We start from the raw sequence: 16,130 nt of genomic DNA on the forward strand, positions 1-16,130 counted from the left end.
GCTCCTATAGGGCAAGTACTACTCTATATTTTTCTTTGTATTCCCATTGCCTAGCACAGGGCCAAATACATAGGCTTTAGTAAAATTCTTGTTGAACTGAATGTAATCATGTCACCTCCCATAGCTACCAAGTCTGAACATTCTCAGTTTCCTCAGCTGATCTTCGAAGAGCATGGTTTTTGGTGCCTTCATTATACTGGTTTTCCTCCACATAGAGATGTTTGTCAATGCCCTTTTAAAGTGTTATACTCAGAAGCAAACACAATGGTCTAGGTGTTTATTATTTGTGAACCAAGTTCAATTCAAGAAGCATTTTATTAAAGGTCTGCTAGATACAAAGTACTGAGTTAGGCACTGGAGACAGACAAAATAGAAAACAGTTCCCACCTTCCTACAGCTATATTCTACTGAAATAAAGTCATAATAACTGATACTTCAAGGACTTCTTAAAAATTTTTTTAAAATAAATTGTGTCATTGGAGCTTCACAACAAGCCTGTGGGCTAAGTAATTTAATAGATGGAGAAGCTTGAGGCTCAGAGTAGGCAGTGACTTGTCCATGGAAAACAGCTGCAGGTTAATTTCTGATGCCATATAATGCAGTGAAATATTTTCCTTGGGAGAGATATGGAGATAGAGAAGGTACTGGGGAGTAAGTGATCATCCACTCTACCTCCTGGAATTTAGGCTGCAGAAAATGGTGAAGATGTCATAATACTAGTACATTTGGGAAGGACTAGTAAAAACCCTTCTAACCCCTTCAGTCTAACCCAGTTAAAAACAAACAAGCCAAAACAACAACAACCAAAAATACCTACTGATGATGTCCAATTACAGATAGATATAAATACCACCAAAGTAATCCTTGCTTTTCGATGAAAGAGGTCTCTTTCCCATCAGTTTTATAGATTATTATATGTATCACATCATGTCAATTATATATGATTTATTATAAATTATTTGATAAATATCAAAAGATAAGGCCTCTTTCTAAAATTCTGTTTTGAAGGATTCCAGAATATAAACATAAAGTCCAGTGTCCAGAATTCCTTTTCTTTCCACCAAGTTAAAGTGCAGATTTCAGAGAAAGCAGTAAAATGAGTAAAAAATAAAAAATCCCCTTAATTTGAGGTTCTTCTCAGCCCCATGTTACCTATAGTAAACAACCAGTTTCCTGCAATAATATCAGATCCATGGTCCCGTATCGCTAGGCACTTGTCCAACAGAAAACAAACTAAGAGGGACATCCAGGACACAGTTTCCTATTTCCAAACACTCATGTTTTCTTGGCTAAGTGACTTTAAGTGGCCCTAAGCCAGTAGCTCCCAGTAAATCACTCAGGAATGGTAATCCTAACCCCAATAAGTTGATCTAGGGCTGAATGTTCTCTGCTTTTATGATCTGTTGTGGGGAATGTCATAGACCATAGCGTCTAAAATAGGGTTTATTATTGATAACTTTTTTTAAGAACCAATGAACAACGTAAGAAAGCCAGCTGGCTTGTTTGGCTATTTTGGGAAGAGACGGGGAATTGATTCAAGCTTTTCTAGTAAACATGTCTGGGTCATCAGGGGGAAGGGAAAGGAAGAGAAAAAAAGTATTCATACAGCACTTACCACATACCAGGCACTGTGCTAAATGCTTTACAATTATCTCACTTAATCCTCACAACAACCCTGCAAGGTAGGTGCTATGATTAGCCCCATCTTAGAGTTGAGGAAACAGAAGCAAACAGAGGTTAACGACTTGCTCAGGGTCACACAACTAGTAAGTGTCTGTTCTTCCTGACTCCAGGTCCTGCACTCACCTAGCTTTTCAAAAAGCTTTAGCTTTAAAAGTGCTTTAATGTTATCTACATTCTCTGCTGTCTATAAACCCAAGTGTTGCCAGCACTACAAAAGGATATCATTATGACACAGACTCCAGGGAATCTTCACTTTGGGGGCAAATCTCTATTTAGATAGGTTACAAATGGTATCTTTTTGCTACCCTTTCTGTAAGGGCTAAGTTTTCTTCTGTATGACTATAATGGCAAGCAAAGTAGGATCTTTTGCTGTTTCTGTTTTAGTATAATTAAGCACAAGAAATCTAGATTTCTCTGATTGAATCTTGCCTTTATCAACCAAGAGTCTTAACTAGGAGTAAAGTATAGAAACAAGAGTTTCTTTAACTAGAAACAGTATATGTACCTGTATTGTTAATTATTTTAATGTGATTAAAGATCTTCCCCACCTATTAATGGGCATGGGAAGATTTGTAGGAAGGCCCACACCTTTTGTTAATGAGGCACTGGTTCTCAAGGCAATGGGGATACAAAGAAAAATATAGAGTAGTACTTGCCCTGTAGGATACCTTCTGACTCTAAAAAATGTATAAATACTCTGAGGGTGAGGTTTTACTTTGGGGTTTACTGACCGGAAGTGTTTGTTTGGCCAGGCTAAGGAGGCAGGTCTCCCCCTCCCCCAGCTTTGAAAACCCGGATGTTGGTGTTTTCCTCTCTGGTAATTATGTATATATGGTCAGGCAGTTGCATCTGTGTATTGATCTGTGATGTATGCATTGCTTACTGTCAGACAGCTGGGAAGCGCTGTTGATTTAGATTTTTCTGTATTTTCTCTGAAGTTCAGAGTGCTGACTTTTTCCCCTGAACTAAGTGAATGATAATATACTTGATTAAAGTGATTGCTGACTCCTCAAAAGTTGCCTTTCCTTTTATAAATGCAGATATGAGAACAGACACTCCCCCCCCCCATATGTCAGGGTGCTTACTGTTACAACGACTCACTTGATTGTCATTAAAGTTCCAGTAGTCTACTTGATGAAACTAAAGATCTGCCAACTATTTATTGGGACCAATCCTCAAAACATATCCAGCAACCTATAGAGAAGCCTTCTCTATCTGGAATGTGAGTGGGAACCAAGAGCATAGCGCTAGTCTTTCCTCACACTTATTCACACCCCTCTCTCCTCTAGCATAGCACACCATAAATTTAGTAAACAGAACAATTGGCTTCCATGCCATTCCAGAGAGTACCTTGAACCTTGGTGAGGTTGCTCTGGGAGGATGGTGCTCCCAGGTGCTATATATGTTCTGTGTCCAACAGATGGGCTAAGTAACTCACAAGCCCTGAAAACATCAATGCCACGAAGTTCTTTCTGTCATAGGAGTTTCCATGGTCTACTGGGTGAAGTTCAACCCTGTATGGTCACTCTGCACTATCCCATCCACCTACATGGAGCAGTCTGGAAGTATAACCTTTTTTTTTTTCAGTGAAGAAGGTAGTGAACCTGAGGTGAAAGATCCTTGTGTTTCTGAGGATTATTAACAATCAAACAGCCCACAAGAAACTGTCATTTAAAATAATTTTTTAAAGAATATATATTTTTATAGCACTTTACAAACTATTTTCTTCAAAACACAGGAAGGTAGGTAATAATAATTCATAGGTGTTCTTGGCCTTTTTTGTCATAGCTCCTTTGGCAATCTGGTGAAGCCAATGAAACCCTTCTTAGAATAATGCATACAATAAAATATATAGAACTACAAAGGAAACCAATTATATTAAAACAGCTATTAAAATATATCTTTTTTAAATTTCATGGACCCCAAGTTAAGAATAATGCAAGGACTTAATGCAACATGTAAATATGAAAAGAAATTATGTTTTCATCCTTGTGAGAATTCCTAATTCCTCTACTGCAGATTACAGATCACAGTTGGCAACTTGTCTATAATGTACAACCTTAGAGACCTCAGAGCCATGTAGACCAAGAAGAATGTGTAAGAATCACATAACATTACTGAGTAGGAAGAAACTTTGGCATCATTCTCTGATGAGCTGATATCCAGAACTTCTATCCAGGGTAATGCTAGGGTATTCCCAGGGAAAATCCCATATCTTTTCTTATCACCCTCTTGGCATTCTATTTTTTTCTTTTATGACTAAGACTCTGAATGGAATCCAGAGACAAAAAAGGGAGGAAAATTGTATGACTTGCTTTATCTTATGATCAGTCATTGTGCAGAAGGAAAGAATGACTAATCTGGAGGTAGGGAATTCCTAACTATATCTGTCCATTATCCTTACATTTTAGAGGTCTGTTTTATTTTTATATCATCTGTTTCCCAATGTTATTCCCTCACTCTTCCCATTCCTATAAACCAAAAAAACAAAAAAATTAAAGAGAGGGGGAAAAGGCTAGCAAAGTTTTAAATATATATTTTTTAAAAACTTAGTATTATGTGTAGTGTCCTCACCCACAGTCCTCTGCCTCTACAAAGATGTAAGGGAGATGTCTTCTCATATCTCTTCTTTCAGGCTAGGCATGGTCATTATAATTTTAGAACATTAAATTTTTATTGCTTTCCTGTTGTTACATCCATTTGAGTTTTTGTAGTCATTTTGTATATTGTTAACCCAGTTCTGTTTACTTTACTTTGTATCAGTTCATATAAGTCTTTCCATTCTTCTCTTATTCAGGATTTCTTACAATGCAAAATAATATTTCATTATATTCATGTACCACAACTTGTTTGTTGTTTTTCAGTCATGTACAACTCTTTGTGACCCCATTTGGGGTTTTCTTGGCAAAGACAGTAGAGTGGTTTGTTATTTCCTTCTCCAGCTCATTTTACACATGAGGAAACTGAGGCAAACAGGTTAAGTTATTTGCCCAGGGTCACACAGCTAGTAAGTGCCCGAGGCCTGATTTAAACTTAGGGAGATGAGATTTCCTGATTCTAAGCCCAACATTCTATCCACCGAACCACCCAGCTACCATTACCTAATTCATGGGCACCCACTTCTAGTGACTGAATTTTAAGTATCCTATGTCTGCTATTTACTATATGTGACCTCATCTGTAAAATGAGCATTAGATGATCTTTAAGATGATTTTTAATAAAAGGTATCTTCTCCGGCTGAGGCTAGGGCCTTGGCCTCTCTGAAAACTTAGAATGGGTCAGAGCCTGTTGTTATATTTCCCAAGCAGATCAGAAAATTCAGAGGAAAAAGTCTTAGAATAGTAGAATTAAGAATTGAAAGGGATCTTAGAAGCCATCCAGTCAAGGGTAACAGAATCCTGCACATATTCTCAGACTTAATTTATGCATTAGTTGGTTGTGCTAAAACTTTTTCTTCTCCTTAAAAAATTTTTTTTGTTATAAGGAATGATTCACTGGGGTCATATAGGGAATATATTCAGAAATGAAAGTGATATGATAACAAAAGCTTGGAATAAAAAAATTAATGTAAAAAGAAGTTATTAAATTCGACTACTACCCAAAGCATGAATCCCATTCAGGAGGCTGGTAGACTGAGTGCTGGATCTGGAGTCTGGAAGTTGCAAATTCAAATCCTACCTCAGATACTTGCCAGTTCTCTGGCTCCAGGCAAGTCATTTAACCTCTGTTTGCCTCAGTTTCCTTAACTATAAAAATAGCGCCTACCTCCCAGGATTGGTGTTAGGATCAAATGAGATAATATTTGTAAAGCACTTAGCACATTACCTGGAACCTAGTAAGTGCTACATAAATATTGTTGTTATTATCAATATTTCAAAGGGTTTAATCACACTGCTGGTAAGTAACAGAACCAGAATTCAAAACCCAAGTACTGATTCTTTAAATCTTGTGCTCTTTCTATAGGCTGCTGCGGACCTAATAACATAGTTAACACTTCTGTGGAAATCAAGAGTCTTATCACAAAGAAAATTTCCTTTCTAATTTGCTACTTGAGAACTCTCAAAAATGAAAAAGCCTAACATCCCTCAAAATTTTGATAATAGGTAATGAATTCTGCCAATTAATTATCAGTATAATAAGATGCTTCATTAATTCAGAACAATGAAGAAAGGTTAGGCATTCAAAGAAAAATTTAAATTATAAGAATTTAGTTTTGCTAGTTTAAAGAAGTATATTTTCTAGTAAATATTTTTTGGGGGAAATGTTTAATCAAGATCAATCAATTATATATTTATAATTTGATCTAGTTTGGATGAATGTAGGCTGAACAGTTGCTGCTGCATGTCCCTGAATTTCTCTGCTGGCTTCACTTTTTCCGTATAGAAAATGGGGAAACATTTTTCAATGAGCTCAGACAGCATTGAAGTCATTCTTGCATATTACATACCAAACTTTAGCCAAGATCAGTCTACTTTTTTGCTAAGCAGTCCTAAGAACAGAGAGACACATTGTATGAGTAAGGTCACATTCCCCCAACACTGCTCTCATTTCCTACATAAAGGACTTCCTATATTCCTAACACGAAGACTTGTACCAGAGAGCAATTTGTGGAAGGATATACTATTCAGTTTTTCTGGGCTCCCTCACATTTGCACACTCTGTTGACTCTTAGGTCAATTACAGCTACCTACTTCTTTCCCTAAAATAGAGATTCCATTATTCTGGAGACCCTGGTGCCCAGCCCTTGTTCTAGGTTCTATTACTATCTTATTGGTCACCTCCCACCAAACCATTCATGCTCTGTCTCCATTTCTCCATCTGCAATATTAATTGCAAAATGTTGCTTAAGATTTTCTAATTGACCTAAACCTTTTAGATTATTTTTTAAAAGTACTGTTAAAATGAAAAGAAAAAGACAAGAAACTCTCATGGATATCTATTAGATACTTTTTTCAGTACTGATAATTGTGTGCACTTATTATCCTGTAGCTGTAGACAGGATGATAGCTATCATCTTCCTAATAGGGAGGATTTAGACACCTAATGTTTTTCATTAGTCTACTGTAATAGATTACTTGCAGAATTCCATGAGAAGCCCAAATAGGCTTTTTTTTTTAAAGGATTTCCTCCTTCTATCCACTGCCAGTCTTCTCCATATCCCTAACTTTTCTGGCTGAAGCAGAATGACATCACTCAGTAGTTACCTGTTGAAAGCCTGGGAAAAAATTAGAGAATCTCCATGCAGAAAGGGACCTCTAGTCCAAACCCAACTCAGATCATATAATTATAAGATGTGAAGCTGAAAGGGACCTAGGAAGTCATGTGTTATAACAGAGATAGCCCAAAAGAGAAAACTTTCCATCTAGACAGGTTAAGCAACTTGCCCAAGGCCACACAGGTGACACTGTTATAATTTTACCTCAGGTCCTATCGCTCTAAATCCAGGGCCTTTTCTATTGTGAATATTGTATACAACATCACAGTATCATAGATTTTGAGTTGGAAGGGACCCTAAAGGCCATATAGTCCAACCCACTCATTTTACAGGTGAAGAAACTGAGGCCCAAGGAGATTTAGAGACTTACCCAAGGTCACAAAGATGGTAAGGCACAAAGGCAGACCCAGAATTTGACAAGAACTCCAGAGCCAGTCCTCTTTCACTGCTGAATACTTGTTGTTCAGTTGTGTCTGACTCTTTCTGAGCCAGCGGACCATGCTGTCCATTGGGGTTTTCTTGGCAAAGATACTGTAGTGGTTTGCCATTTTCTTCTCCAGTGAATAAGGCAAATGAAGGTTTAGTAACTTGCCCAGGGTCATATAGGTAGTAAATTTCTGAGGCTGGATTTCAACTCAGGTCTTCCTGATTACAGGCCCAGTGTTCTATCCGCTGAGCCATCTAGCTTCCCCCTACTGAATACTGCCATCCCTAAAAAGTGTTCATCTAGTCTTCACACAAAGATTCCCAGTGTTCAGTGCACCTTCTCCTCAAGTAAGAGTGGTAAAGGAAAAACATGGTAAAAGAAATGAGAGTTTTGCAAGAAAACTATGAAAAGAGGATTAACAGCTTAGTGAAAAAGGTACAAAACCACAAACCAGACACTTCATCTCTTGACTCTGGACATTTTTTCTAGGTGTCCCCAATGTCTAGAACACTTTCCTTCCTCTACTCTGGTTACTGACCTCCCTGGATTCCTTTAAACACCAATCAAAACCCCATCTTTTACTGGGAGCCTTCCCCATTCCCCCTTAATTCTAGTGCCTTTCATCAGTTAATTCCTTTCGTATAGATAGACAGACAGACAGACAGATAGACAGATGAGTAGATAGATAGATAGATAGACAGACAGACAGATAGACAGATGAGTAGATAGATAGATAGATAGATAGATAGATAGATAGATAGACAGACAGACAGATAGACAGATGAGTAGATAGATAGATAGATAGATAGATAGACAGACAGACAGATAGACAGATGAGTAGATAGATAGATAGATAGATAGATAGATAGATAGATAGATAGATAGATAGATAGACAGACAGATAGACAAACAGGTAGACAGATAGATTACTTGTATATATTTGTTTGCATGCTATTTCCCCTTTAAGACTGTATGATTCTTGAGGGCAAGAAGTCTTTTACCTCTTTTTTTTATTTCTAATCCTTAGCACAGTGCTTGACACATAGTAGGTGTTTAATAAATGTTTATTAATTGATTACTGCTTGAAAAGGAATATCTCCCTTGACTTTGACAATATGGTACTACTTAATAGTCTTTTAATTTAATATTATCAGTGTAAAAATTTTGAGGACAGAAGATGTCTGTGTGTTTGTGTGTGTGTGTGTGTATAAAACTATATACAAGCATAATCATATGCATATATACATCTTACATATGCATAATATAAATTTTTACACTGATATACTCACACAGATGATAGACAGACAGACATAGTAAAATTGGATACAGGGCCTACAATAATACTGAGTACGTGAGATAATACAGGAGACAGATTGGTTCTGTGATAAATTCTAACAACAGAATTTCATCTCTTTCACCTAAGGCTTTAGTCCTAGGTAAAAGTAAAATGTCCCTGGGCATCTTATCTCTTATCAGTTATTTATTCCCCACTGTAAATGAAATTATTTATAAGTAGGTATGGGGCCTCCAGGGTGGTTGGCATTGTTTGAAAGAAATTTATCACCGGTTTATAGGTTATGTAACATCAATTGGGTGAAGGGCCCAGGCCCTTCCGTTGCCTCCTTGCTCTGATTGAGAATTTTAAAACTAGGAGGAGGTCACAGCTGCAGTTTCACCTTGGAACTTCCTTCAGTGCCTTAGTTCTCCTTACCTTAGAACATTCCTCTCCTGTGCCAGTCCCTTCTCCCCTAGGTGAGTTCCCTGCTGGTGCCTCCATTCTGGGGAAGGGTCCAGGCCAATCAACCTTCTTCATTCACCTAAAGGGTGAATGCCCTGACTACTTCTTAAAAGAGGCCTATTCAATGAATGGGCATTGCCTCACCCTAAGTGAGTACCTGCAAAGATTGTGGCCTAAAGGGCCCAAGGTCTGTCTCCCAGTGATCCTGGGTCATCTCCAGTCATCCTGATGAATATCTGGTCACTGGATTCAGACGGCTCTGGACAAGAAGTGAGGCTGGTGACCTGCATACCCCTCTCTTACTCAAAACAAATTCAAGTGCAAGTCATGTCATCATTTCTCTGATGGCATGGTCTTCCTTGGCAATGAAGGACAAACACAACAAGTCTTAAATTCTGTCTCTCCCAACTCCTTTTTAACTCCCTTTTCCCATCATAGGTTCCTTGAAGACAGGAACTGTATTTTGGAGGGGCTTCCATTTGTCCTCCCAGCACTTGGCATGGTCTGTGACATACAGTAAGCACTTAATAAATTCTTGTTGCTTTGCTACCTTGGCCAAGGTCACAAAGCTTAAGGTACCAAAGGCTCTTAGAGTAAGGCTAGGGATTCGGGTTATGATTTAATTGATATAGCGAAGTCTTTATGAGGAAACTCTTTCTACAAATGCAAGTCAGAGTCCTTCTCTGCAACCCCATTGCTCTGGAAACTCAAGTTGGCACTAACGGGTTAAGTAGGTAGATTAGTGATGTCTTCAAGAAGCCATAACTGGTCAAGCCTGGATGGGCCAAGCGTAGCACTTCTATTATCCTGAAATTAGGGTATTTCCGAGGCTACAGAATCTTGGAAATGAAAGGGATGTTTGAGATTACTCATTTCAAAGTTTCCTCCAATGTAGTGAAAAATTGTCTCTGTTACAAGTGAAGGGGCAAGTGGACTAGATATTTTGATAGTCCTTCCTAGCTCTTATAACCTATGCTAAGTTTTTTGGGGGAGAAAAGCATTTACTAAGTACCAAGCACTGTGATAAGTGCTTTACAATTATTGCCTCATTTAATAATCACAACAACCTTGACAAGTAGATTCTATCATTATCCCCATTTTACTATGAAGAAAACTGAAGCTGATAAAGGCTAAGTGATTTGTCCATCACACAGCTAGTAAATATCTGAGGTCTTCCTGACTCTAGACCCACCACTCTATCCATTGTGCTACCCAGCTGCCTAGGTGAGAGAACATAAGCATATGTGTTTAACTGTACATAAATACAGACCTTTAGATATTGACAGGGCTGTATGTCTCCCCTAAATTTTCCAGGGTAACACCCCACACAAACACACAGTTCCTCAAATGATATGGTTTATAAAGTCATGGTCTTTGTCACCATCTTCTGGACTCTAGTTTGTTGTGTACATCCAAACAAGGGCTGCAAGAGACTGGATTCAGGCCATGGCAAACCTTACCAATTCACTTACTGCTTGGGCTGAAGTTTTGGGGGGGAATCACAGAACCATAGCACCATAGACTTAGTGACAGAAAGAACTTTAGAGATCTTCTAGTCTACCTGGTTTTCCCAGATAAGGAAACTCAAACCCAGAGAAGTTACATGTTTTGCCCAAGGTCACACAATTCATATAGAGTTGGAATTCAAACTAGAGTCTTTGGATTTCAAATTCAGCATTCTTTCTACTGTCCCACAATAGCCTCAAGTGCTGTCAGCTTTAAGGGCCCCTCATTAGGTTATTTTTAAGAGTGTTTACACATACATATATACCCATCATGTATGGTACATTATGTCTGCAATAAATACATAATGGCTTGCCATCAAGTTCCATGAATGAAAAGGGTAAAGGGTGGAGGGGAGGGACAGGAGAAGCTGAAGAAATCAGTCATGCTATTTACTTTCTAATAGATATGATATTCTCTTGCAGCAAAAGTAGCCAGAGGCTGCCTTCAAGTAAAGGTGTCTGGTGGATACAGAGTGCTGGAGATCAAACCAAGCCTTAGATATTTAAAGATCTGGGTTATCTATCATTGGTCTCAGTTTCTACATCTGTAGAATGAAGGCACTGTTGTGAAGATAAAATGAGATATTTTTAAAGTGCTTTGCAAACTCTAAATTCTACTATATTATTATATAATATTATATATTATCATATTATATAATTATATTATTACTGCATTTTTTTTTGTTTTAAAATGTTTTATTGATGACTTAAAGAACTATCATCAATCACTTCCCTCAATATATCTCTCATTTTGAAAAACCTTGTGAAAAATGAGTACAGGCCACATTTCAGAAAGTTCTCTCATTTTGAATCTATATGGGAAGTTCAGCATCAGTCAGGTGAAGTCACTGAGACTCACTTCCATCACTTCAATCAACTTTCTGAAATCTTTCACTGTTGTTTTCTTGTGAATTACTGTGTTCATCAAGTTAATTACTTTCCTGGTTCTGCTTACTTCAGGCTGTATCAGTTCAAACAAGTCTTCTCAAAGTTCTCTAAATAATTTGTAGCCATTCTTATAGGACAAAAATATTCCATTACATTCATTTGCCACAATGTGTTCAGCCCACTGGATGGGCACCCATTTTTCTTGCAGTTCTTTGTAACATATGAGGTTTTCCCTCCTGTCTTTGATCTCCTTGAGGTAAGGGCATATATACTTCAATGACTCTTAGTATAACTACAGTCAGCTAGACGGTACCTACAGTGGACTTGGAGTTGAGATGTGGCTTGGGCTAGTGGCTTTAAAGTCTGTCTCCATCTCACCTGTGAAATATGGATAATATTAACAGCACCTCCCTCACGGGGCTGTTGGGAGGCTCCAGGGAGGCAACATATGGAGACAACTACAGAAACGTCGGATAATGCCACATTGTTTCTTGTATGATGTAACCGATTCACTCGGTTCCTCAACAGAATATTATTAGCCTATCTGCCTACGGCCCTCCCTACCTCAGCCTTTCTTATCTTCGCCGATCTGAATGTGAGATGGTTTCAATGTGCATTTCTCTTAGTCATTTTGTGCATTCTTTCACACAGTGGTTAAGAATTGGAGTCTTCTTTGGAAAAGCTGCGGTTCCTTCGGATCCCTTAACTATTGGGAATGACTTTCTTTCTTAGCTGCAATGCCCATTTGAGATACCAGACCTTCCTCAGATACAACGCTGCCGCTGGACTCCTCCGAACCCCAAACTTCTACATGACCCTCTTGGGGCCGATTTTCTGACTTTTCTCCCGGTGCCTCCCCTCCCTTCACCCTACACCACATACCTAAACATCTCCACCCAACAACCTGTCTCCACTGTTTTCCCAGCTGTTTAGAAGGTCGGCCCCTCCTAGGGCTTCTAGAAAAGAATTTGGAGACAAACAAGAACACCCCGCTCCCTCTCCTCACCCCCACTCCTTTCGGTAAGCCGAGCAGGCGTCTCGGGGCCAACCCACGGCCCTTTCACGTGCACCAGGAAGGAGACGGATCGTCCTGGGCCACGGCGGGAGGGGAAGTCTGGCGGCAGCGGCTGCCGGCCCAGCGGCCGCATGTGAGCGGAGCGTGGCCAGGCTGTGGGCAGCGGCCGAGCGTGGCTGCAGCTAGCTCGTGCTGCGCTCCCGGAGGCCAATCCCAAAGCAGGGAGCCCGGCTTCCCGTCCCCGCGTCCCTCTCGCCTCCTCCCTTTCCTCTCCGTGATCCCCTCCAGAAAACACTCTGTGGTCCTTCCTTCGAGATAAACACGGTCACGAGAACGGACCCCCCTCCTCGGCTAAATAGAGCTTTGAGAAAACAACTCGTCTTCATCTAGCCCAGCCCCCAAACATCACCGCGGCTAGCATCAAGAGAGTGCCTTGGGGTCTGCGTTGGAGGGCCAGCTTCTTGGGGGCAGACAATCCTGCCCTTCTGTTCGATGAGAAGTGTTCTTGCACACAGTAGGCACTTAATAGAAGACCTCAACTCTACGTAATAGATATTATTTCCATTTCACAGACAAGGAAGCTGAGGTTGAGAAAAGTTCGTGGCCTTAACAAAGAACGAGGATCACCCAGCTAGTAACCACGGGAGAGCAGATCTGACTGCCGCACCTGCTGTATCCAGGGGAACACATTCTTTACATTGGCCTGTGCCTATATGCTGGTCTCAGATGAGTTGGAAACATTTATTTATTATAATGCGTTTTCCTTCTCAGAATATAAGGCTGAGTGTTTTGTTTCCTGGATTTGTTCATGCCTGTTTTTGGGTCCTTTGTATCATATGTGTTTTCTGCGGTGAGTAAATAAAAAGACAATAATCTTATCACACACTGAATATCATTTGACCAAGAGGACCTTGTTAACAATATTTAGGGACACAGAAAGACTCATCTTAGTGAGTTCCAATCTGCCCTCTGACACATATTAGCTGTGTGACCCTGGGCAAGTCACTTAACCCTGCTTGCCTCAGTTTCCTCATCTGTAAAATGAGCTGGAGAAAGAAATGGTGAACAACTCCAGTATCTTTGCCAAGAAAACCCCAAACAGACATGACTGAAACGACTGAACAACAACAAACCAGAGACAGCCAACCTCCCCTATCTCCTGCTCTTAGCCCCCATGAGAGGGTGCAGATGGAGTTGACTGTTTTGTGGGGAGGGCTATGGCCCCAATCTGCCAGGGGCAATGCAATAATCTCAAGCAGTTAGTCTCCCTCCCAGGACACCCTTATTAACCAGTATTTGAGTTGTGTCAAGGGAAAGGAGGCAGTTATTTGAATTATTCCCAAGTTCACTGATTTACTGTCCATCTTCTTTAAACCTTGGAGTTTTGAAGCTCGCCCTCCTCTTTGCATTCAAACTCTGTGCCCTTACCCTACCCAAATTCCTCACAATAAAAATCTGCTGACAGAATGACTGTCAGCAGCTAATGCCTTCTGTACTGTTGCCCAGTTATGAGAGATCCTCAATTGGGTTGGAGATCTCACTAGGAAAAAAAAACACTTAAGTTCTCCTATGTGCTAAGTACTTTACAAATACTTTCTCATTTGTTCCTCACAACAATCTTGTGAAATAGATGCTATTACAATCATGCCCATTTTACATTTGAGGAAGTTAAGGCAGACAGAGGTTAAGTTACATACCCAGAGTCACACAGCTAGTAAGTATCTAAGGCCATATTTGAACTCAGGTCTTCCTGACTCCTATCAAAGGTTCTATCCATGGTACCACCTAGCTCGAGGTTTGATTTACCTCTCCCTGTTTGTATGTTTTCCTATCAGAGCTAAATCGCTGTTTTATTTTTTTCTATGATTTTTGTGCAATTTCTGAAGCCAAACAAATTGGTCATTTCCAATGCAATGTTAGTTTTGTCCAATTTTGAATCACTAGTCTCCTCTATGGGTTTTTAAGACATTCATCTTTCAAGGTTTGCCTCTTATCTATTTCAGTCTCCTTTGCTGATTCATCATCCATATAATGCCTAGTAATTATGGGTCTTCCCCAAAGCCCTGTCCTGGACTCTCTTGTCTCCTTTCTCATTTGGTGGCTCAACAGCTCTCATGGGCTTAATATTATCATATGACAGACAGCTAGGTGGCACAGTGGATAGAGTGCCTAGAGTCAGGAAGACCTCAGTTCACATCTGATCTCACTTAATGGTCCTGAACAAGTCACTTAACCCCATTTGCCTCAGTTTCCTCATCTGTTAAATGAGTTAGAGAAGGAAAGGGCAAAACACTCCAGTATCTCTGCCAAGAAAACCCCAAATGTGTGTCACAAAGAGTCAGACACAACCAAACAGAAAATTCTTATAACTCCACATATATGCAGATGTATATTATATGTAAATAACCTTTAACTCATCAGACTGTGAAAGCTTCTGAAGGTCTCCATGAAGCACATATTTGAGAGTATGGTGGACGCTGGTAGCATGGGGAAATAACCCTGTCTCCTGAGAATATTAGAATAGCAAAAATGAGACTATTTCCACTTTTTGCCTAAGCAGACATTCACTTTTTGCTTTATCAAGTGAGTCCTTAAATAGCAACTACTTGGTTTCTCCTGTGCTAAGTCAACATTTCCAAATTTTCCTTTCCCCAAAGGGCAACCAATTTCCTACTCACCAGTTGCCCTCGGCCCTTTTTTTTTTTTTTTTAAATTTCTCAGCTGAGCGGCCTGGCCACCTCTTCCTTTCTAGGAGACCTTGCATATCCTGGTGTCTGAGATTACTCGTTGTTTTAGGTGCTAATCAGTGGCCTGGATATAGGATGAATTACAGGTATCTTTATGAATTACAGCTACCCAGTAATTGCTGTGGCTGCTGATTCTGAACAGGTAACGTGCTTCCGTGCACGGGAAGGAATCTGCAGAGGATTTGAGAAACAGAAGCCTAACCAAAGACTTTCTTTGTCTACAAAATGAGGAAGTTGGATTGGCTAATGTGTAAAGATCTGTTCTAGCTCTTAATGTGCTGGGGTTCCCTGATTCTGTAATCTACATCTAAGTTTAACTGATAATACATAATCTTGGGAACATGATCATTCCTGTTACTATAATTCACAATAGTCAAGTTGGGGCATCCTTGGATTATAAATTCTATCTGCAGAGTCGTTCATATAGGACTTCCACCCATACCCACACCCACTTAATAGTATTTTATTTTTTCAATTACATGTAACAATAGCTTTCAACATTCACTTTTATAAGATTCTGAATCCCCAATTTTTTTCTCCCTCCTCCCCCACACTCCATACAATCTGATATAGGCTATATAGGAATATAGGACTTAGAAAGTATGCAAATCCTTTTACACATATCTGACTCCCACCTTACAATAACCCTGTGAGGGACTACAGTTATTATTATGGTTCTTGTATTATAAATGAGGAAACAGAGGCCCAGAGAAATTGTGATGAGTATGAACATATAGCTACTAATTGGAAAAGGCAGGATTTGAACCTGACTTCAAGGATCTAAAGCAAAGATTTAGTGGTGAAAACCTAATCCAACCCTCCTCATTTTACAGGTTAAGAGCTGAGGCCAATCAGCTCAAAGTGACACTGGTTAAAAAGTGTCTGAGGTAAGATTTGAATTCAGGTCTTCTG

General features: G+C 39.6%; 1 protein-coding gene across 5 annotated transcripts in view; it reads right to left on the reverse strand.

Annotated features, from left to right (window-relative positions):
* The window catches only part of PFKFB3 (6-phosphofructo-2-kinase/fructose-2,6-biphosphatase 3), a 113,920-nt gene that overhangs the window by 63,353 nt on the left and 34,437 nt on the right, over positions 1 to 16,130 (reverse strand). For 2 of the 5 annotated variants that reach the window (XM_072653428.1, XM_072653424.1), the window contains exon 1: positions 7,269 to 7,578. The exons of 2 other annotated variants lie outside the window; for them this stretch is intronic. In XM_072653428.1, coding sequence (XP_072509529.1) covers positions 7,269 to 7,500 — 232 coding nt within the window. In that variant the 5' untranslated portion in view covers positions 7,501 to 7,578. Of the gene's footprint in view, positions 1 to 7,268; positions 7,579 to 16,130 lie in introns of those variants that run through there. One more of the 5 variants, XM_072653423.1, reaches the window with a different exon arrangement.

The sequence above is a fragment of the Notamacropus eugenii genome, chromosome 3, assembly GCF_028372415.1.
Source record: "Notamacropus eugenii isolate mMacEug1 chromosome 3, mMacEug1.pri_v2, whole genome shotgun sequence".
Classification (NCBI taxonomy): Eukaryota; Metazoa; Chordata; class Mammalia; order Diprotodontia; family Macropodidae; genus Notamacropus; species Notamacropus eugenii.